We start from the raw sequence: 24,039 nt of genomic DNA, 5'->3' as shown, positions 1-24,039 counted from the left end.
GGGTGTGGTGGTCTCCAGTCAGTGGTGTCACGCCTGCCAGACTGCCCACTTGCACCCTTTAGTCCAGGAGCCTGGCGGGGGGCGGGGAGGGGGGAGAGTGGAGGCCTTTCCCTGCCATTTTTACAGTGGCTGCAGCTGCAAAATACCCACCGCCCCCTCTGAAAAAAACACCTCGGTGCAGCACCTACTATGTGCCAGGCCTGAGATGGCACTTTCTTCTGCCTCATTCATTCTTTGCAAGTAGTAGGGCAAATGGGGGTGCGCTCCATTTCACAGGTGAGGAAACAGGCTCAGAGAGGGACCCACTTGTCGAAGGTCACACAGCTACCAAGTAGGCAAGGGTGACGAGCATCCAGGTCTGGGAGGCTGCAAAGGGCCTGCTTTTTCCTGTTCCTCCACCCTGCTTCTCCCCGACCTGAAGGCTCCCCTCAGTTCCCATCTGCATGCCTGGATGGCTTCTTTATATTTTGTTTTCTCGGCTCTCTTTAGTCTTACATATCAAATGTCCTAAAGGTAAGGGGCTCCCTCAGGGAAGTTTATGAAGTAAGACGCTGTGTGGCTGTAAAAATAGTGTAGTTTATAAAATGGAGCCCATGCCTTTCTAGTATTCCTTATTCGTCTCAGAACCTGCCCTAGAAAAGCAAGTACCAGGAGTTCCTGTTCCAACTGTGATATCGGTGTTCGGACTCAGTTGGAGCAATCAGTCCCTGGTACACAACCTTCTGGAAGAACTAGCTTTGCTCAAACGTCCGGAAGGACCAGAACGGAAGTGGTTTTTTTACATACACATTTCCAGGCCTGAATAACAGGGCTGCTAATTTGGGTTCTGTTCTGCCCCTCAGATAACAGAAATCGTCTTGTGGGGAGTGGACCAAGGTGTATACCCTCCATGTGTCTGCTCACTGTTTCACACCCACTTATCACCTGCCCGGGCTATGCCAGGTCTGGAGAGCAGAGGTGACTGAGAGCCAGCCCTCCTTCCTGGACCTCACAGTCCTGGGAAGAGAGACACACCGAGGAAAGCCCAAGTAGGAGAGAATGGAGGCTCAGAAGCGGCTGTTCTATCAGTCCAGCTACCAAGCTGGTCTTTTCCCAACTCACATAGTCTCAGACGTAAAACCTTCTCAGTTTTAAGTTTGTCTCCTTTCAGTTTTTTGTTTTCGTTTTTGTTTTTAACCATCCTATGTGCCCCCCACTCCACACACCTGCTGCCTTTTGTCAATGGAAAATCTTTGCAGGTGCCCAGACAGATGAGTGAAAGGTAAGATAAGGGCAGGAAAACCTGCGCACCACCAGCCAACCATTCTTAGATGGACAGTTTGCTTTTTTTATGGTTTGCATGGCCGTGACTGTGATTTTATCACACATGCTCATAATATTGCCTTGTTTCCTGCTATAATATTTCTTCTTGATTCCCAGGACAGAAGTCACTGTATCAAATGATCCTGGTGTTCTATCAAGGGCTCCATGGCTTCTGGGGGCTCTGTTGTTGGAACATCCTTGAGAGCCTTTGTTTTGGAAAATGAAGGCTCCCAAGCTGGTGATGGGAGGATATGGCAGAGGCAATTCTGGGGGTCAAGTCTCAGCCTTGACTTTATTGGCTGTGAGATCTTGGAAGAGTTTCTTTACCTCTCTGGGCCTCAATTAATTCATATCTAAAACAGGAATGATATCATCTACCTTGGAGGGTTCCTGGGAGGGTTAAAGGAGAGGACTGTAAAATTACCTGGCACCTAGTAGGTGCTTAATAAGTGCAGCTATATGATCACTTCTTTAAGCAGCTATCCTTTGTATATTTCTAAGCACCTACATCCAAGCCAAGTCCTGTGCCGGATGCTAGGGACAGAGAGGTGAGTCAGGCCTGGAGCTCATCATAATCAGGCCTGGCAACTATGAAATGCAATCTAAACTTTGGGGGATTATTTCACTGGCAAGGCGCACCTCGAGGGCAGGGATGATGTCTAACTCAGCTATCCCTGTTATCCAAAGGGGGCATGTCATCATCACCAGCTGCTACTTTTTCGTGGACCAAAAATGTCATGGCCATACTGACCCAATTTGGTACTTGGTGACTTCTGGTTGCTCCCCCCAAATAGAATAAAACACACACAAGGAAAGTGATGTGACACCTCCAAAGCCACCTGATCTGTCACCACCACCCACTTGAAGGCCATCTCCAAAAAGGGGCTTCAGCAAGTGGCAGCGGTAGGGGACAAATGTGCATGTGTGGGAGGGGGCACTTTGAAAGGGATCCCTTTCATGTTGTTAAACACCATCTGTTTTATTCTCTCAGTGGTGGAATTTTCTGGAACAGCACAAAGTGGAGGTCTGAGCAAGGTGCCCTGGGTGTCCAGAGAGAGGAGCCCGGGCACCCTGCTGGAGGCTTCCAGGAGGAGGGCGTCCCCTCTGTTCAGGCAGGGCATGAAGAAAAGGCCCTTTCCAGACCATAAGAGCCTGGAAGGTGCAACCCCGACTAAGCCAGGTACTTGTTACTTAGAATGCCTCTCCCCTCCACACCCACTCCCCCGCCCCTGGCTGCACCCAACCCTCATTCCAGCCCACCCACAGCTGCCGCCGCCGCAGCCCTGCGGCCGCCACATGACGACATCCTAGCCTAAGCCCCCTCTTCAGCAGCCCCTCTGAGGAGCTATTTGCAGAGGCCCCCAATGCACACAAGTGTTTGATTTCATAAAGAGAGAAAGAGAAGTCACAGCAGGTGCCTCCACTTCCACCCCACCTCCACCCTGCCCGGCGAGGGCTCCCGGAGGTCTTTGTGCTTGTGTGTCTGCGTGCAAGTGTCATCCCCACATCTGCCGCCCTGTGACAGAGGCCTCTGAAGCTCCACAATGACGCCATCTGCCAGGGACAGCCGGCTGGCTCACTCTGGGCTGACCCCACGGTTGTCGTGGCAACCAAAATGGCAGCATGGGGCCTTCAGAAAAACCACCAGGCTAATGATGTCAGGAGGTTCCCTGCAGCACGGTCCCCACTCACGTGGAGGTGGGCAGGGCTGGGGTGCAGGAGGGGCTGGTGGTCAAAGGGAGGAGGAGAAGGCCTCTGGGTGATGCAGGATGGGCTCCTCCCCTGGGATTTTTGGGACCTCCAGCTCTCATAATTCCTTCCCCATTGAAAGAAGCCACATGGCCTTCACAAGACACGCTATGTTGGGCACCCTGGCATGTACTATTCCCTTTGCCAAGACCCTCTCTCCCTCACTCACCAGTCTAAAAAACGTCTCCTCACCCTTCAAGACTCATCTTGGGGTTTCCTTCTCTGAACCTTCCAAACAGAAGGGAGTCTGCCACTGGGGTACCTGGTGCACAGCTCCATTGGAGCCCCTGCTGGATGGGACTGCAGTTCTGTGTGCTCGCCCATCTCCCCCACCAGCTGGGGAGCAGCTTAAGAGCAGGGATTGCATCTAACTTGCTATCCCTGCTGCCAAGCACAGGGCCTGGCGTATGGTAAAGTTTAGCAAACATTTAGCAAATCAATGAAGTCGCTTCATTTCTCAGCCATTGACAAGGGATCTCAACACTCAGAGCCTCAGCTGCCTGGAATGCAGGGGAAACAGGAAGGGGGCCATGAAGATCCTTCCCGACCCTATAGTGAGGTGTGGGCACAGGGGTTTCTCTGCTATCATCAAGGCCGCAGACCCCAGGGCCTCTGAGATGCAGACCACGCCCACACAGAGGTGCTTCCTTGTCCCTTCGCTTCTGTCCAATTTTGGGTATGCAGTAAGAGTACTGGCTGAGAATCAGCGCCAAGACCCACTTAGTGTGCTACCCTGTGGGGCCTTGGGTAGAATCACTTGCTCACAGATTCCCTGATTTGGAGCCAAAGGGTTAGTATGTATCCCTCCAAAGTGGCTGACCCCATTTACACCAGATAGTATACACAGGTCCCCTTGCTTTGCATCCTCCCAATCTTTACAGTGGCAGATCTTTGATTTCTGCCAATCTGATAGGATTGAATTGGGTTGTTTTGAATCTCATTCCTCCAATTTCTAGTAAACTTGGGCACCTTTCCACTTCCAGTGTGGTCTTTTCTGTCAATGGTCAAGTCCTTACCTATTTTCTTTTTGGTCACTTTTTCTTACTGATTTGTAGAATTTTTTTTTTTAATGTATAAATTCTGAAGCATACTTCTTCCTTATATGTGTGGCAAATATCTTCTCCCAATCTGTGTCTGGTGTCTTAGCTTATGTTAGGTGCCCTTGGTCGATCAGAAGTTTCAAATTTTTATGGAGTCAGAGAACAGTAAAAGGCCATTTTGAGGCTCATATAAGCACCAAATTTTGACACCCTTTGTATCCACATGGCTTTCTATAATTTCAGAGGCTTCCCTTTCGTAATCTGCTTTGAGTTCCACGAGGCCCTGGGAGGTAGGAAAAGTGGGGACTGTTATTTTTATTTCATCAGTTATAAGATGGAGACCTTGTAGTGGACATCTGGCCTTTTGGCCACCTAGCATCCAGTCTTTCCTCTTCTGGTAACTGGCCTCTGATTTTTCTCTTGGGGAACCCCACCCCCTCATAATCTTTATCCTTGCAGTCTGGGTGGGGCTGGCCAACTGGAGCACACCATTCATTCTCCAGGCCACAAGGATAGCATGGGACCTGAGCCAGGCCAATGACAGTGCCATTCTATCCAAAACTTGGGGTAGGATTACTGAGAAAGAGGTACTTTCTACTGGTAAATTTTATGTGAAAATGAAGCCAGTACAGAGGAGAGCAGGATGAAGACAGACCTATCCCAGACATTTGTACCTGGATCTAGCCATACCTGAAGCCTACTTATCCTTCAACCCAGCTTGATGTGCGGTCCTGTCTCTCCTGTAACAGAGTCCTAATACAGACCTAGTCAGAGCAGGAAATGAAAGAGCCAAGACTGGACACCTAATTCTGAATCATTATTAAAAGTATGAAGAGGTAGAAAAGCAGTTTCTAAATCTAAGAGGGAGGGAAAATCACCTCATCTCTTCCACCTTCACTGACTCTGGCTTACTGAATTTCTCCAGGCCTCTTGGTTGGAGCAGGGCACTGTGACCTGGCTGTTCTGACCCCAAGGACATTTTCAATGGGAAGCCAGGATAGTACTTGATAGAAATAGTCAGCATCAAAGAAAACTGACATCAGCTTGAAGCTACCTCACAGAAGATTGGACTTGGTGGAGACAATGGCAAAAAAGAAAAAAGAGAACAGGCAGGAAGGAAAGAAAGAAAAAAACCTGACAATATCAGCAGCTAGAGTTAGAAATGGACATGGAAAAAAATGAGTGAAATCTTCACTGTAAAACTTACACAGAAAAGGATAAGCCCTGCTAAGAATAATTTCCATAAAAATAAAAAACTGGAGAAAATCAGGAACATCTAACTGAGCCATATAAAGATGGAATTGCTTAAGGCACGAAGTGATTGACTGGTATTCCCCTCTGGAAGATTTTCTTGATGAAATGCCATCGATATTGTTGTGCTTCTGATGACATTTCTAAACATCCTAGAGGTCCCAGCCTTATGTAGACAGGCTGAGCCCCTAGCCCTGTGGGCTGCTTCTTGGAGAACCGGTTGGGGTGCCAGGAGAAGGAGCTCACAGCAGGCACCCCGCCCACTCACCGTGGTGATGAACCTGTACAGAGGCTGCCGTCTCTCCGTGTACTTGACCGTGATGGGGCTTAGGTCATAGCGGAACCAGATGGCGGGGATGATGCGGCCAGTGTGGCTGTAGGCAACGTACTCCTGGGGTGGAAGAAGAGAGAACAGGGGATGGGGATGTGAGACTCAGGCTCAAACCGTGTCGCATGGGGGATGGCGGTGGGTGGGTGGCAGAACGTCCCCAGAAACCCACAAGAACGGGCTCTTCTCCCTCCCTCCCCCTGCAGAGCCAGGCTCCACGGACCCCTCCTCTCACACCCTTCCCCCGAGTAGCTCTGCCATCAGCATCTGGATGGCCGCCATTCACTGGGAGCATTTTGGACCCTTTGGGCTGCTTGGAAATGGACTGCATGACCTTGGAAGCAGCACCAGAATCAAAATAGGAGAGCAGAGCTGTCAAAGGACAAGTGTGAGTGGGCTCAGTTTGAGAAAAGGCCTATTTCTCCCTTCAACTCCTGGGCCATGCAGAATCCATTTGTTTATTCAGTGATAGTTCACTGAGCATCTCTCCTATGTGCTGGCCCCTTGCTGGTTGCTGGGGACCCTGAGGGGAGTACGCCCTGCCCCATCCCCAGAGGGACCCACAGTCTGGAGACGGAGGCATGTAAAAATATGTGCAATACTGCAGCACCATGAACGAATGGCCCAATCTCCCCAGGGGTGTCTGGACAGCTTGGTGAAGAGGGGACAGTCCTCATGACATCCTGAGGGTGTGTGTGTGTGTGTGTGTGTGTGTGTGTGTGTGTGTGTGTGTGTGTGTGTGTGTGAGAGAGAGAGAGAGAGAGAGAGAGAGAGAGAGAGAGAGAGAGAGAGAGAGAGAGAGAGAGAGAGAGAGAGATGTGGGGAGCAAGCTTCTTCAAAGAAGGCACACACAGAACTGGAAAGTCAGAGGGCACAGCCCCACCACAAGCCTTCCTCAGAAGGCACCAGCCGGGACTCCAAGGATGCCAAGGGGCTGAATTAACAGTGCATCCACTTCAGGATGCTGAAAACCTCTCAGTTAGTCTCATTTGTCCTCAGCAACTGGAGACCAGACTTTAGCCCCAACCCCAAATGCTAAGGCCCAAGCCCTGCAGCTTCTCCAAGGACAACCCTGAAACTTGCCTCCTCTGTTGGATTGCCACTGGCCCCGATGGGCGCAGCCTCATGCACTCACAGGGCAGGCCAGGGCTGAGGCCGCAGAGAGAGCTGAGCAAGCTGTCCTGGCTGCTGGGCCTCTGCCAAAGCCTCAAGGGAAGGCGCCTTGGGCAAAACAAGATCAGCTTTCTCCAGGGAGAGCTCATGGGGCAGGGTGACTGTCTGGGTCGCAGCCCAGAGCTGAGGGACAGAGGAAAATAATAAAAAAAATAGCAGCAGTAGGTACCATTTGCCAAAGCCTTCTTTGTGGGTTCGGTGGTTTTAAAAACACTGCCTCACCTGACAGCAACCTTATGAGGTGGGCACCATCCCCGTTTTACAAATGAGTAAACTGAGGCACAGAGCGGTTATGTGACTTGTCCCAGGTGACAGAGCTAGTGAGTGACCGAGGCAGGTTTGAAACGGAAGTTTGCTCCACAGCCCACACTCTTTCTGTTCACACTGCCTCCACTTTCTCTCATCTGTCAGATGCTGTCAGCACTTGAGGGTTCCAGTGAGATGCCCTCCAAGAAACAGGACCCCTCTGCCTCGGAGAGTTACACCAGAGCATCAGTGCAGGTGGAGCAGAGTAGAGGGACCCCAAGTCACCCAAGAGAGAGTAGCTCCCAGCCTGGCAGACTCAGAGGTCCCTGGTTCAGACTGAACAGGTGATGTGATCAAGAGACCATGTTGTGGAGCTGGAGGAGAAGCTGGTTCTAATCCCCATTCAGCCATGTTATAGCTCCAGGACCACCTCTCAGTGCCTCAGTGGCCAAATCTGTAAAATGGGGACAATAATAGTCCCAATGTCAGAGCTGTCTTGATGACTGAAAAAGATGGTGGAGGTAGAGAGCTTAGCATAACGTGCAGCCTATGGTAAGTAATCCATAAATGATAGCTACTACTCTTACTATTATTATTATTAGAGCCAAACAATATATCACCTTAAGGGGTCTGGGCGGTCCTGGAACAGAAAAAGAAGGAGAGTCCTGGTGTAAAGGAGTCTATTGGGGGTGCCTCAACCAATGGGCTTCAAGCATTCATGTCCCATGGCAGGGTCATCTCCAGGGAGTCTGAGGCTGTCTTGGCTTGAAACCACTGTCTGTCACCCCATTCTGCTGGCTCTGACTGTGCTCTGCTTCCCACCAAGGCCTGCCTGCATCTCCGTGAATTTGAGTATTGGGGTCCTGGGACATACCTGTTAACCAACAGCCATCTGGTGTAATTCCAAAGCCTCATGATTCTGAATAAGGAGCTTGGGCCCCACGAGCCAGAGCATCTGTTGTGTGCTAACCAATCAGGGTCCCGTGCCTGAATGACCAGGGCCAGATACAGGGCTGTGGAGATGTCTGCAAGCCCTAGACCTTTGGGACAGGCCACCTGCCCGCTCTTTCTCCAACAGATCACACCCTATGTCCCGGTTCGATTTCCTCCCCTTGACTCTGAGACTGGCCTCCCATCTTTACCCAGGGTAGATCACCCCTCCAGGAAAGGCCCGTTGAAGGGAATCAGAGGAGATCGCGCCCAGACACTTGTCACCTCGGCTCTCAGCCAGCAGAGGGCGCGATTGCACGCAGCTGCCACCCGTGTACCTTGTTGGCCACCGTGTACTGATAAGAGTACCGTTGCTTGCCACTCTTGTCCTCGTAAACCGTGGGCACGATCTTCAAGATGTAGTCGTGGGAGGCGAGGGCTGCGGGAAGGACACAGCAGCATGAGGCAGGGGGACGGGTACTGCCCGGCCGGCAGCTCGTTTCAACCCTAAACCTGCTTGCCAATGCAGGGTGTGGGGAGGTACTCAGTCTGCACAATTTCACCACCAAAGACCCCTCGTCATTTCTCCCTTTGGGCACCAGGAAATGAAAGACTCCATAGGTCAGTATCTTTACTCCTGCACTGTATATAATGTTAAATTCTGGTAACAACCCTAATGTCCATCAACAGGGCAGCTGCTGAGGAGGGGGTGTGGAAGAGGCCACTCTCTAAGAGGGTATCATTGAGTGAAAAGAACTAAGTTAGGGACCAGGGTGAATAACATGTTTCCATGTATTTGGGGCAGGGAAGACTCACTCCTCTACATGTGTGAAGAATGTAGAGAAGAATTTTCTGAAAAGATGCCCAAGAAACTATTAGCAGTTTTAGCCTCTGGTGGGGGGCGGGATAGGAGGCAGGATTTGATAAAGGTCACATTTTGTTGTGCACCCTCTCGTCCTGTTTGAATATTGTTACTTTTGGAAAAAACTGGGTTCAAGTTTTAAAAAAGAATCCACCAACCAGAAAAACTGCACCGATCTATAATGACTGATTCATTTCTTTCCCCATTTTCAATTAATGGGAGATTAGTTCTTCCTCCACCTGGTCCTGTGATATTCCACTGTAACTCTTACCCCTTCCCCACTGGATGGGGGAGACTGCAGAGGGCAGGGACTGAGCCTTACTCATCTCTGTGTCCCTAGAACCGTGCGCAAGGCCTGGTACAAAGTGGACAGTGGCAAATGCTTATTGAATGAATGAATAGATGGAGGGCTGACTGGACAGAGGCATGAATAGAAGAACAGATGAATCAGCTTTTGATAAGCATGAGGTAACCGGAATCAAACACTAGGCTGATAGAATGCTGGCCCAAAGCTGCTAAATAGCATCCCGGGAAAGGTGATATTCCCCTGGGCCTTCTGGGATGCTGGGAGAAGCTCACAGACCCCTCTATTGCTGCCTTCTAGAATCTCGGGTCAGGGACCACGCAGCTAAAACAACACAGAAATTCAGGCTTGTGGGCTCTAATCCTGGTCTCCTGGCTGAGTCAGTCCTGAGTCCTTGGACTCATCTTCTGTAAAGGGGTAGGGGATGTTGATGGTGTTCACAGCCTCTTCCTGCCAACACTGCGTCTTAGTGAGGAAAGGGTGGTGTTTTTTGAACCCTCTTGAGACCTGACTCCTCTAAAGACCTGGGAAAAGTCCTGCAGCCTCAGGGCTAAGCCCATGAAGACCCCAACATCCCTCTGTTGAACCCCGCCGGTGCTCAGATTGTCAGGAGAACTAGGGCCACCCAGGATTTAAAAGACAGACACCTGAGCCTCACCCCAAGGGTTCTGTTCAGTGGGTCTGGGGTGGGGCTCAGAATCTGCATTTTCAGCCAGGAGCACAGAGACCACACTTGAAATAAGGAGTTCCAAATGCCCATGGCCCCGCGTTAAAAACCTGAAGGAATAAGAGTGAATGCCTTATGAAAATCACACCTGTAATAGCTCTGTTCAAATTTGTAAAACACACAGATGATCGTAAAGAAAAAAAATATCACCCACAAAGCCACCCTCCACAGAAAATCGGAGATTCGCATTCTCATGTATGCACTGCTAGACTTCTATTTATACTTATATTTCTATTTCCCTAAACATAAATGTAAAATTGGATCATACTGAACCTTCTTCTGAGAACTGAACACCACGGACGCTGTTTCAGGTCTAAGATACAGCGTAAGGTCTATGGCATTGGTTTTATCCATCGCCATATCCCCTTGCACAGTGCCTGGCACATAGCAGGTGCTCAATAGCTGCTTGCTGCCTGAACACCAGTGAGGTTCTAACACATCACGGTCACTGCACTCATCCCCCAGCAAGGCCATGCACAGTGTGCTCAACCAGGCCCCTGGGGCCAGACACTGATGCTGTGGCTCATTTTCACTCTTATAAACAATGACCTAAATGACCATTATTTTCCTAAATCCTTGCACACTCTCTTATTTGTTTCCGTAGCTTGCTCTCCTCTAAGTAGAATTGATGACTCAAAGGCAATGACCAATTTTAAGGCCTGTGGCACAATAGAGTCACTGCCAGTATCTTCAAACAGAGTGGTCTATGCTAGGAAGAAAAACAGGTGTGTTGCTAGGCACGGGGGTTACTGTACAAAAGGTGGTCAGGGAGGGTCTCTCTGAGGTGGTGGCATTTGAGCTGAGACCTGAATGACAAGAAGCAGCCCCCCACGGGGTACCTGGGAGCAGAGGGACAAGCGGCGGGGACGGGGGGTGGCGGTTTACCAGGCTTGAGAGCTGAGGAAATGAGAGCCCCCTCTGCCCTGGCTGTCTGGTGCATCTCATGCATCTCTCTTTCCACTGAAGCCAACCTGAGATGGCTTTCGTCAGTAGCCCGGGAGCAGGAAAGGTTTTCTGCCCACACCCTCCATCAGCTTGCACACCCTGGGGCCTTCCTAGCTTGATCTTCTTCCAATATCAGGCAGCTGAGAGGTCCAGGCTAAACGCAAGCAGGTGGGGACAGGCCCCTTGGGACAATACACTGCCCGCACGCAGAACCGCGATGAACACCCCACCATACGAAGAATCGTCTCCCTCCAGTATAATCAGGCTTCTGCGTGAAAACCAGGGGGCGCACTTACACGCTGACACGCTGCAGGAAGCAGCATGAGTGGGTACGGACCCAGCTTGGGAAGCAATACGGTAAATGTAAAGCAAGTCTTGTAAATATCAGAGGCGTTAACTGCAATGGTGAAAAGGTAGAAACGACAGACGTTTTCCATGAAAAGACAGTGCCTTAAAACACAGCAGAGCTGCTAGATGGGCAACCATGCCTCCATTACCAGTGGAAAAACTGTACACGAATTGTGGTTATGATAGAACACCAGGCACAAAAATCAGAAGGTAAGCTGCTTGGAAAAAATGATTTCTGCTCACGGGCAAGGATTCCCAGGGACACGGAGAACTGAGAAGCTTGATTTGTTGGGGCAGGTCATGGAGGGTAGTTCTCTTTTGCTTGGATTACCCCAATTCCATTCCGTGCTTAGGCTGGTAGAGAGTACAGGCACACCTCGTTTCATTGCCTCACTTTATTGCCCGTTAAAGACACTGTGTTTTTTTTTTCGTTTTTTTTTTTTTTTTCACAAATTGAAGGTTTGTGGTAACCCTGTGTTGTCAGATGATGGTTAGCATTTTTTAGCAATAAAGTATTTTTAAATTAAGGTATTTACATTGTTTTTAAAGACATAGTGCTACTGCACACTAAATACACTTCAGTGTAGTGTAAACATAAATTTCCTATGTACTGGGAAACCAAAAAATTCATGTGATTTGTTTTATTGCAATATTCACTTCACTGAGGTGGCCTGGAACTGATCCCATAATGTCTCCGAGGTCTGCCTGTGAATGTATTTTAAGAAATGATTAAGGAAATACGGGTGAAAAGGTGAGCTCAGGTGAGGAAATAAGAAAAGTCTTGGTAACCTGTCCTACAGGACCCAGTGGGTGGATCCGCTCGAGCAGACAGACCTCCCAGGCCCGTTCTGTGCAAGGCCCCACGTGCGTCTGCACAGGTTCGTAGGTATGTGTGCTCTTCTGCAGGTCTGTAAAGACGTGGCACGCTCTTTAATCTGGGCCAAGGTGCCAGGGAGCCCAGCGGGAATGAGGCTCACGGAGGGGCCAGTCGTGGGTGGGAGGGGCTGAAGCAGGAGGAGGGGGTGGGATGGGGGGCAGCCCAGGTGGCCAGATCTGGCTGAGCCACCCACAGCCCTGTTCTCACGGTGCCACTTGGAGCCAGGATGAATTCTGGCTCTGTCGCCACTCCCTGTGGGATCTAGGGTGATTATCTCAACTGACAACAATTATGTGGCAGTAACGATAATAATAATGATAACATCCGGTATTCATGGAGCAGCAATGATGTGCCTAGGACTGCCACGACAAGTCACTTTTCTTCCCTTCTCTGTGAGATGAGGATAACTCCACTTCCTCACAGGCAGGCTGTGGGAATGAAGCATTAACAGCTTGGCTTACAGCGAGGGCTTGGTAAACGTTCCCTCCCTCTCCACCCGGTTCCCTCCCTGCTGCACTGGGAATCTTGGGGCAGAAAGCCGTTCCCAGTGTGGGTATGGGATACATACGGTTGGAGGTGAGTCTGTCTGCTCCCCCAAGAGCGTTGAAAGCTCCGTGGACGTTCTGGACCTGTGGAGAAGCATAGTGAGGGACTGACCCCAGGATGCTACCACGTCTAGGCTTGCTCCTGGCTGTGGGAGAATGGCCAGGTGCAACCTGGTCTAGGGACCTTACCCGTGTGCAAAACGGGGATCCTGCATGGTCTGTCTCGTAGAGACGTTGTGAGGAGCAAGATACAGACGCAGCAGAGGCCTGACACATGGTAGGCACTAGTTGGCGTCCCATCTTGAGCACTTACTATGAGACACTCAGTCCTGGGTACTTAGCATCATCTCATTTAATGCCCCTAATGATGGACCATGGGCCCATTTTACAGAAGAGCAAACCAAAGCTTGGAGAAGCACCAAAATTTGTCCAGCATCTCAGAACTGGTAAGTGGCTGAATTGAACTCTGAATTCAGGTCTGTCTGACCTCAAGCCTACATGGAATGGCTCTTTCCATTAAGGCACACAGAAAACTCAAGCAAAGGCAGAGCTGGGTCTCAGGATGATCCTCCTGAGACCCCCACAGCCCTCTGAAAGAGGACCCAGGGCTGCTGGCCTCCGACCCTGTCTGCTGTGGGGAACATATAGCAGTTGTGAAGACACTCCTCCTCACGGCAGCCGTCCCAGCTGTGTCCCCCTGGCAGGGGCTGAAGGCCACGTCCCACCTCTCCTCTGAGGACAACGGGAAACCAGGTCAGCCTCAAGGAGAATCTAAAGCAGGACAAAGTATGCCCGATTCACGGAGCATGTCATCATGGGCATGGTTAACAGGAGCTGCTGGGGTAGGCATCCTGGAGGGCTTCCTGGGGGAAGTGACACTGACACCAAGATTTGTAGGAAAGTGGGAAGTTAATCACGCCAGTAGCTCATGCAAACACATGAGTCTGGAGACTGAGAAACAGAGCCCGTGTAGCCCTAGAAAGGAAGGGGGTGAGGAGTGGGAAGGGAAGAGGTCAGAGAGGTAGGAGGGGACAGGTTCCTGCAGCAAGGGCCACTCCAGGAACAGTGGGTGACCTGACCCCGATCCCGGTCTCAGGTCGCTGATGTTTATCGCGCACTTAACAGAACTGCGCACTCTTAAGAAGCTCAGAGGAAAGCTTGTCCATTGCTGCCTCGGGATTGACTGTCTAAAGACTTGGTTTCTAACCCAAGAGGACAGCAGCTGTAGAGGCAAGAGTGCTAGAATAGTCCCTCACATCGTTGCATGTCAGGGTTTTATCTGACATTCATTTGTATGATTATTTGATTCATTTCTGTCCTCCCCTCTAGATTATACAATACTTCATGTGGGCAGGGACCACTCTCGTCCTCACCGGTATGTGCAAGGCCTGGCACATAGTAGATGCTCAATAATTATTTGTTGAATGGATGATGGATAGATAGATAAATCCTCAGCTAAGTGTTCTACATCTTTAAAAAATCCTATTTCCGCCATAAGGGCCAAGCAGAAGGCTATTACTGTCCTGTTCCGTAGCAGCAGAAGCAATGCAAGGCTGCCCCTGTCCCTCCCCTGTCCTTCCTCTCTTCTTCTGTCCCCTGGCCTTGGCGGTAGCCCTTTCCTCACCTCCCTACCTGCAGCCTTGCTTCACGGCCGGTCTTCCACATGGAAGGTGGGTGCTCTTTCTATGACACCCACCTGCCTGGGTCAGCCCCCACCTTCCTAAACCTATCGTGGGTGTCTCGCTCCACCTAAAACTCTGCTCCCCCCTCCAGATGGACACTGCTGAGCCCTCTCTGCTGACTCTGATGAGCCTCTGGCATCTCATGTACAGAACATCATTCTGATGTCATGGACACTTGCTGATCCATTTTTTCTGAAAGTGACCTTGAGGGTCTTTTCTATGAAAATGACTGGTTGGATATGCCATACGGTGGGTTCTCTAGGAGAGGGGTGATATGCAAGACTTCCCCGTCGTGTGCTTGGCCAAATCCTTCTCACCTTTAGCGCATGGCTTAGATGTCACCTTAGATGTCACCTCCTCAGGGAAGCCCTCCCTGACCTCCCAGGCTTGGGGGTACCCCGCCCCTGCCTCCACATCACTGTCCCGAATCCTATGCTTCTCTTGTCCCTTGTAACTAAGTTTATTTACATTTAATCTCTTCTTCACTTGAGGGCAAGGATCCTGTATGGTTTATCCACCGCTGTTACCCCAGAGCCTTGCACAGAGCCTGGCGCAGAGCAGAAATTTTGAGGGGGTCTGATGAATCCATGAACCTATGAGGCACAGTCAAAGAAGACCCGGGGCCAGACACACCTGGTTTTCAAGCTATATGACTCTGGGCAAGTTACTGAACTTCTCTGACCCTGTTTCTTCCTCAGGAAAAATAAGTGCCACCCAGCATCCTTCAAGGAGTTCTTGTGAGGGTTAAACAAAGGGTCATCTAAACACTGCTCTCTAGGTGAGAAAGTGCAGGCTTCAGTGCAGGCTGAAGAGGTCGAAAGTTCCCATGAGGAAGGAGTGTGGATTCTGGTGGTGCTGCCAGCGAGTTGCACGGCCCTGGGTTGTGACTCCGGTCTCAGTCTCCCCATGTGCACGCTGGGGTTCACAGTGCCTACCTCCCCGGCTGTGTCGAGGATCTGCTGAGCTGGTGGGTTGCAAAGGCAACTGGGGTGCTGCCCAGCACTCATATATGGAGGGCCCTCGGCCCTCCACCTGCCTGTGGCCTGTCAGCTCCCGTCCCACTGGGGTGGTGAGCACACCACGTCTGTCTCCCCCATGGCCGTGTGAGCCCCTGTGGGCCAGCAGCACCTTACCCTGCAGGGCCTGGCGCAGAATGAGAGCACAGAGGGCAACTACAGTGGCCATAGCTCATTTCACTGACCGGTCACTCTGTGCCAGGCAATTGTTCTAAGAGCTTCACGTGCATTAACTCATTTTATCTTCACTACAATTCTATGAGGCAGGTACAGTTGTTGTCCCCATTTTCCAGATGAGACAACTGAGGCTTAGCAAGACTAAATAATATCTCCAATGTCAGACAACTAGTAAGTGGTGGAGCCAGGATTTGAACCCAGCAAGGCAGGCTGGGGAACGTCCACACAGCAGTCCCTTGGATGGAGAGATGGGAGGTGTGCGTGTGAAGGCCGTGTGAATTCACCTGCAGGAAGTGAGTCCACAGTCCCAGGGCAGGCCGTGCTTCACTGAGTGTGTAGACAGCAAGTCTGGCCCAGGGAGACTGGGCCTTCTCTGTTCCTAAGTACCGTCTCCCAGAGGAAATTCTCTGGGGCCTCCAGAAAGGCTGGGAAGGCGATGACCGGGCCAGTCGGGCTGGGCAAAGGTGTCCCGGGAACGAAGCACAAGCAACACAAAGGGAGAAAGGAGTGAGAGAGGGCACGGGAGGCGGTCCCCGCGGTGCGGCCTGAAGCCAGACTCTGATTCAGACCCAGGCTGTGCACCAGGCTTTACCCTCTCGGTGCCTCAGTTTCCTCATCTGAAAAATGGAGACAATATATAGTATCTACCTCTGGGGCTGCTGAGAGGGTAAAAGAGGATCGTGCTTGTGAAGTAAGGTGCTCAGCACACACAAAGCATTCAACCAGCATCAGCATTTCTGCTGCACGTGGATGTATGCAGCATGTACGGGGGGGCGGGGGGTAGTGGTGGTGGAGCAGTGCAGGCATGTGTGTGCCTCTGGGTCTGTATGTGAGATGTCCCAGCCGGGTGGGTCTGTGTGTATCTCTCTGGGTGGGGTGTGTGTGTGTGTGTGTGTGTGTGTGTGTGTGTGTGTGTGTGTGTGTGTGTGTGTGTGTGTGTGTGTGTGTGTGTGTGTGTGTGTATCCAGTGGGTGGTCTTAGGGAGCATATATGAGCACACGTATGTCAGGGCACACTTTTCGGTGTGTGTCTGATGATTGTGCGTGTGAGTCTGAGCAGACGTGCGTGCACACGGTGTCGGAACAGTGTGTATGTGTGTGCCTGTGGGCCTGCGAGGGCCCCGTGCACAGCTCACCGTGCCTGGAGGGCACCCACCCAGCAACCTCAACCAGGAAACGGGATTCTCATCCAGCCAGGCTTGGCGTCAGGAGCCGGGTCGCGATGCCAGCACCACAGCTGGAGCGGTTACTTCCCCTTCTGAGCCTCGATTCCCTCTGTCACGCAGGGTGTGGCAGAATTCCCCTTCAGCACTGTGCTGCTGGGGGTGGAGGAGAGATGGAACATCACAGCTGCCCTGCCCGCAGCTGGCAGAGCTCAGGTGGTCAGCATCTGCTGCCATGGGGAGGAAACTGTCAGGCCGGGCCTGCTGGATGTGGCCCTCTCCATCAAAATCACAACAAGGAGTCTCAGGACACTTCCTTCACGCCTATTCAATGGACATGGGTGCTGATGTTACAGCGGACAGGGCACTAGACTCGAGGCAGACGCCTGCTGGGGGGCCCTGGACAAAATGGCTTCTCTGGGCCCAGCTCCAGGTCTGTAAGATGCGGTGCCGCCTCCTGCCTCACGAGGCTGCCCTGGCACAGAGAAAGCACGAGCACTTAGTACTTGCTCATGAAAGCCAGTCCCCTCCCCCAGGCCCCGGTCTCAAGCCGAGGTTCCAAGTTGAGTGCAACGTTGATGACACGGCAGCCGCGTGCTCAGAAGTAAGGCAGAGGGGTTGTTTGATGGAGCAGAGGCTCGAAGGGCATGACCCCTCTGGAGGGCATCTCTCTATGTCCAGGGAGGACAGAAGGCTCTGGCGATGCAGCCCCTGGACGCCCACCTCCAGCCACCCCATCTGTGCCCCTCTCACCTGCAGCGTGTCCCCAAAGGAGAGCTTGTGGATGACATGGGTCATGTCCGGGTTCTGTGGCTGGGCTGTGGCACTGTGTGTGGACACGTGGAAGTTGCCCGGGACCTGGGGGAGAGGTGGAAAGTTTAGGAGTTGGGTCGGCTGCCCCAGAGGGTGGGGTGCAGGGCTTCACCCTGGGGTCAGGCAGATCTGGATTTGGACCCCAGCCTGGCCACTTCCCAGCAGTGGAACTTTGCAGGAGCCTCTGGTTCCTCGTCTGTGGAAAGGGGGTGACAACAGTGTCTACCCGAGAGGACTGCTGGGGCTGTGGCTGGGAGGGTGCATGTGAAGGGCCCAGCTGGGTGCCTGGCACAAGACCACGGCTCGAAAAGGCAGCTGCCCACCATCGACTTCCTGGCTGTTTCCCACCCCCCGCCCCCGGGGGGTCGGGGAATGACCTTTAGGCCTGCAGACTAACGAAGCTTCCTTGAACTCCAAATCAACACCATCACCCACCCAAATCTGCCCCATCACCCTAGACTGGGGGTTCCTTGAAGGCAAGACCACAGCAGCCCACTTTCCTCCCTGGGTCTCAAGGCTGTGCAGAGCGCAGCCAGTGAGAGTTACTGAATGAATGTCTACTCAGTGAACGGCGCTGATGAGGCCCCCACAGAGTCTCTGAGGGCCTCTCTCCTCCCAGCTGCTCAGACCAACCCTTGGTGTCATCCTGGCCCCATCTTTCTCTCACACCGATGGCCCACCCATCAGGAAATGCTGTCACCTCCACCCTCGAGACGCCCAGCATCTGAGCCCTCAAGCCTCCACTGCCTCCCTAGACCAGACAAGGCGGCAGCCTCCCCACTGGGCTCCGGGCTTCTGCCCTTGGGGTCCCCAGGCCTTTCCCCAACAGTAGCCAGAGGGGGCCTTTTGAACCCAATGTTTGATCCCGTCACCCCTCTGCCCAGGACCCTCCAAGGCTTCCCTTCTCTTGAGCTGAAGCCACATCCTCACGTCCTCTTCTGCTTACTCCCTCTGGCCATGCCAGGCTCCTGCTGCACCGGCAACAGTGCCAGTGTGGTCCTCAGGCCTTTGTGCCTGTGCCCCCTTCCTGGAACCCTTTTCCACATGGCTCTCCCTCAGGCCTCTGCTCTGGGGCCCCACTGACCCCCACATCCCCCAAGCCCCTTACGCCGCTAAAGCACTCAGCATCACCCGCCGTCTTATCCTCATCTTGTTCTCATCTGTGTCCTCCCACGAGAATATAAGCTCCATCATGCTGGCAGTATTTTTGTCTGATTTGATGCTGTATTCCCCAGGCTCTGGCACAGAGCAGGTTCTTAATAAATATGTATGGGATGAATGAAAGAATGAGTAAATGACATTAATCCTTAAAACAGCACTTTTGGCTTTGACACCTGGTAATTCCCGTTTTACAAAAAAGGAAACTGAGGCTCAGAGCAGTGGAGAAACTTGCTATGGTCACCTGTCAAAACCGCGGCCATCGGACTTCCCTGGCGGCGCAGTAGTTAAGAATCCGCCTGCCAATGCAGAGGACATGGGTTCGAGCCCTGCTCCGGGAAGATCCCACATGCCGCGGAGCAACCAAGCCCCTGTGCCACAACTACTGAGCCTGCGCTCTACAGCCTGCAAGCCACAACCACTGAAGCCTGCGCGCCTAGAGCCCGTGCTCCGCAGCAAGAGAAGCCACCGCAATGACAAGCCCACACACCACAACGAAGACCCAACGCAGCCAAAAATAAATAAAAATAAAATAAATAAATTAAAAAAAAAACAAAAACAAACCACGGCCATTGACCTCAGCGGCCCTGGGCTGATGGCCACGTGGAGCCAGCCTTTCAGGAGGTACAAAGCTTGGGAGATGATCCAGACGAAAGCCTGGCCTTGGATGAGCCCCTGGCCTGCTGTGACACAGACTTGGAACAGAAAATGAGACTGCATGACCTACACTGGACCAGAGGGATGCAAAGACTGTGGGAGCCACGGGGGAGGGCCCCCAACGCAGCTGTGGATGTTCTCAGGGGAAAGAACACCCTGTGCTAAGGCTCTGAAGATGAGTCTGCATCACCCAGGAATGAGGGGAAAGGCATTTGGGTAGTGGGAACGGCATGAACAAGTATATGGAGATCAGAAACTGCCCAGTCAGTGGGCATGTGTAAGAAACTAGAAGAGTTTGGTATTTACTGAACCCCGAATAAAAGAGAGGCCTGGGGGAGTGGCCACAGCAGGAAACAAAGAGGCATTAAGAGGGAGGTGGGGCTGTTTAGCAAAGGCCCCAAACACCACACTGAAAAACTCTGGGTTTATTTTATTCCAGCTCAACAAAAGTTTAACGAGCTGCACTAGAGGAAGGAATAAGGTTTCCGGCTTAGCATCCGCTTATTTTATAAGCACGCCTGTCTCAAACACAAAGTTGTGGGTTTCCTGCAGAAATATTAATGTCTTCACTAGGGCCTAAGCTTTGGACTGACGTGAGAGGTACCAGGCTAACAGGGCATGGCCCAGGCTCAGCAAGCTCACAGTCAAGTGTGTCATGGGCTGCTTGGAGGAGAGGGCAACCTGCTGGGTCTGGCTGGGGTGAACAGAAACAACAGCTCGGCAAGATCTCCCTGGAGGGATAGCACTGCCCGCTTCAGGGGCCCAATTACCCCTGGTAGAGTAGCAGATGAGGGCCACATGTGGGCTCCAGTCCGTCCTCTCTTCCTAGCTGTGGGACCTTGGGCAAGGTCATTAACCACTCTGTGCCTCAGTTTCCCCATCAAGAAAATGGGGATAATAACCAAAAAAGGTTATGGGAGGATTAAATGAGGTGAATACAAAGCCGATGGCAGGTGTTATTGGGTTGGGTTTACAGGATGAACATGTTTGAGCCAAGAGACAAGAACCCTCCCAGAAGACGGAACAAGCATGTACAAGGGCAGGGTGTGGGGAAAACCCTACTGTATTCTAAAAATACTTTAAACTTCATTTTTACTTATATAAATAATACCTAGATATATTTTCACTATTAAAAATCCATGTCATAAAGTCAGAACTCAAGTCCCCATTGCCTACCGCCCCTAGAAGTTAAGAAACAAGTAGCATCCGGTGTGCATCCTTCAGAGTTTTTCTATGCAGTGACATGGGGCCTCCCATGGACAGGGCCGTGGGCGGAGTTCAGAAACGGGTTTGGAGTCTGGGCCTCACGCTCCCAGAGTTAGGTGAGTCAAGGAGGCTGGCGCCCCGCACATCTGCCACCCGCTGCTGCCCCTTGAGGCTGTGACTCAGTGACCCACTCCCCCTCGGCACGGAATCCATCACAGGTGGCTGACTCACGCCAGCACACGCTGGGCGGAAGAAAGCAAAGACGACGATTTTAGAGCTGTGACTTAGGAACCTACGTCATTGTCTCCGACAGGTTTTAAAAACATATAGATGGAGCCAGACCCCAAACCCTGGCCCATCCTGTCCTCCTCCAGGGGGGCTGGGTGATTAAGCAAGGACTCCGGGCTGCTGGGGGCCTGCTGGGGGCTGCTGGTGCAGCTTGAAACATGTGAACTCTGACATCTGGCTGCTGGCTGACTTCCTGATGGATGGATAAGAAGGCCACAGGGCAAGTTAGAGCCTGATGCTGGGAGATATAGGGGCGGGGGCCAGCTGCTGACCTCACCCATCATCACGGCTGGCTTTCTTATCTGAGCACCCCTTGACTGAGAGCTCCAGGAAGGCACGAACTCTTAACCTTCCGAGGGTGGGGGGGCAGAGGCTGGCCTGAGGTGTGACCGAGATGCTGGCCAGAAGCAGCAAAAAGCAGGGGTACAGGAGACAGAGCAGGGGCCCTGGTGCCAGGCAGCCTGGGTTCAAATCCTAGCTCCCGGCCCTTTAGCAGGTCACTTAATCCCCTGTGCCTGTTTCCTTAAGACTGTTACAAGGACTAAATGAGTTAATACTGGTAAAGGGTCGGGTGAGAACCCAATAGGTGGCGGCAGCCAAAAGGTGAGGGCTGGGGTGACCCTTTTCTAGAATCTCAGCTGTCCCCTGACCAGAGGAGACCCACTTCTTGGACATTATCCACGCACATTTCATGAGCACACTTGCAGCCAAGTGACGGCGGGTGCCAGATGATGAGATCACAGACACCCCACTGACAGGAGATAAGGACAGCCAGGGAAGGGCACCGAGACTTGTCCCATCCCTACTGCCATATGTGCTTTACAGATTTTAATCTGTTCACAACTCACAACCTGTGAGCACAGTATCATCATCCCATTTTACAGATGAGGAAACCGAGGCTGAGAGAGGCTAAACTGCCCAGTCAGTCATTCAACCAGTGAGCACTGTAGTCAGGATTCTCAACCATAGGTCTGTCTGATCCCAAACAGTAAGCTCCAGTTCAGCCAGAGCCAGCGGGGCGCCTCACTGGAGCCTGTCTAAGGGAAGCCACCCACAGCCTGGGGCATGTTTGCCAAGCTGAGGAGAGTGTGGCGCTGGGCCATCTCCTGGGTGGTTGTCCTGTCTCTCCTGTGCCCACTCCATACTCGGTGCTGAGTAAACGTGGTCCCTCCCGTTCACCGTCTGAGGTGTTTATATCTGTTTAACCCAGGTGATCATACCCTTCTAGGGGAGGCCCCCCCAATAGGGAGGCATGCATGCGTCTGTTCATCTTCAACCATCTTTCAACCCCGAAGACAGGCCTTCCCTTATGACCCTATCTCAGTGGGTCTCCTCCTTAATTCCCCACCATAACACCCCCTTCATTCTCTTCCTGGCTGCTTCATCAAATTACATATTGGCTTGTTTGAGTGTTTACCTGTCACCCCGTAATAGACTGTAAGTGCCACTAAGGGCAGGGACATCAGTTGCTTCTCTGGGCACTGCACCCCAGTACCAAGCGTGGAGCCAGGCACACAGCAGACACTCAAGAGCAGGATGTATGAGTGAATGAGCCGGGGGCGGGGGGCGGGGGGCAATGGTCAAAGGAAGTCAGAATGTGATATGGACAAGACCAACATAAGGATCATGATGGCAGGGGCAGGGGCGGGGGAAGGGGAGGGAGGGCTCCCACTCAGGCACCCATGTCAACGAGACCTGTGTGTGAGCAGCAGCTCTCCAGGCACATAGATGGGGGCAGAGAGAGGGCATCAGAGGCAGAGTGAGAGCCTGGCCCACCTCCCTGCATTGTGCCCACACTGGCCTTCCCTCATCTCCAAGGCGTGCCCTCCACTGCAGCCAGCATCCCAAGGGCTTGGCTGTGCAGTGGCCCCCTTCTCTCCCACATGGGCTTTCCCGGCAGCACATGGGTCAGTGGTCCACCCCATCCTTGCAGCACCAGCCCTCCTCTTTATGTTCTCTTCCAGATTCTGGGGCCCACTCAGCCCTGGTTTCCTCCTACCTATCTGGCTGCTCCTTCTATCTTTCCTCCCCACTTCTAAACACTGGCATGCACCAGAAATCGGTCTTCAGACTGCATCCTTATCAAGACCTCAGGTTCTTACGTTTTTGGTGCCACGGACCCGTTGCCAGTCTGCCGACACCTACGTTTTAAATGCTTTAAAAGTTTCGAATGCGTAGGATCACAGAGGAAAGAAATGATGTTTTAAACAGTAATTAAAATAGATCAAACATTTGCACATGCCTCTTTATTAATGCAGCAAATAATAAGACCTGGTCGCGGGTCAACAAATTACTCTAATTTCTAAACAGCAATGAATGTAAACAGCATCTCAGAATGATCTGTGACAATTTTAATGTGATATACATATCGGCAATTTCTATTGGTGACAAGGTCAAGGGTGCTGCTAATGTTACTATGGTTCATTGCCTACATCCATCATAGAAGAGAACGCTAAATTGGAGTTACAGCTTCGTAAAAATAAACATGTCATTTTTTTCCCCATCCAGGTTCACAGACTCTTTGAATTTCATCTGCATTCCCTGGGGCGTCTGTGGACCCCAGGTTTAGAACGTTCTACACCTCTCCCTAGGTGATCTAGCTTAGACCAATGATCCTCAAACATGCGTGGCATCAGGATCCCCTGGGGGGTTTGTTATAACACAGATTCAGTAGGTCCAAAGTGGGGCCTGAGAATCTGCATTCTTAACAGGTTCCAGGTGATGCTGATACTGCTGGTTTGGGGGCCTCACTTTGTTTGTTTGTTTTTATTGACGTGTAGTGGATTTACAATGTTGTGTTAATCTCTGCTGTACAGCAAAGTGATTCAGTTATACACATATATACATTCTTTTTAAAATATTCTTTTCTGTTATGGTTTATCACAGATATTGAATATAGTTAGTTCCCTGTGCTGTACAGTAGGACCTTGTTGTTTATATATTGAATATAGTTAGTTCCCTGTGCTATACAGTAGGACCTTGTTGTTTATCCATTCTATATATAATAGTTTGCGTCTGCTAACCCCAAACTCCCAATCCATCCCTTCCCCACTATCCCTCCCCCTTGATTACCACAAGTCTGTTCTCTATGTCTGTGAGCCTGTTTCTGTTTTGCAGGTAAGTTTGTACCATATTTTAGATTCCACATATAAGTGATATCGCATGGTATTGGTCTTTCTCTGTCTGACTTACTTCACTTAGTAGAATAATCATCTAGGTCCATCCACGTTGCTGCAATCTGAGGGCCCCACTC

The 24,039-nt window shown here is 51.6% G+C and overlaps 1 protein-coding gene across 1 annotated transcript in view; it reads right to left on the bottom strand.

The window, feature by feature from the left end:
• ERGIC1 (endoplasmic reticulum-golgi intermediate compartment 1) overlaps positions 1 to 24,039 on the bottom strand; it is a 106,140-nt gene that overhangs the window by 7,127 nt on the left and 74,974 nt on the right. Inside the window, exons 6-9 of the mRNA XM_007127542.4 lie at positions 17,418 to 17,522; positions 12,651 to 12,711; positions 8,358 to 8,458; positions 5,611 to 5,733 (exon numbers count right to left, since the gene is read on the bottom strand). Coding sequence (XP_007127604.1) covers positions 5,611 to 5,733; positions 8,358 to 8,458; positions 12,651 to 12,711; positions 17,418 to 17,522 — 390 coding nt within the window. The remainder of the gene's footprint in view (positions 1 to 5,610; positions 5,734 to 8,357; positions 8,459 to 12,650; positions 12,712 to 17,417; positions 17,523 to 24,039) is intronic.

The sequence above is a fragment of the Physeter macrocephalus genome, chromosome 2, assembly GCF_002837175.3.
Source record: "Physeter macrocephalus isolate SW-GA chromosome 2, ASM283717v5, whole genome shotgun sequence".
Lineage (NCBI taxonomy): Eukaryota > Metazoa > Chordata > Mammalia > Artiodactyla > Physeteridae > Physeter > Physeter macrocephalus.
This window is presented reverse-complemented; position numbering and strand designations above follow the sequence as displayed.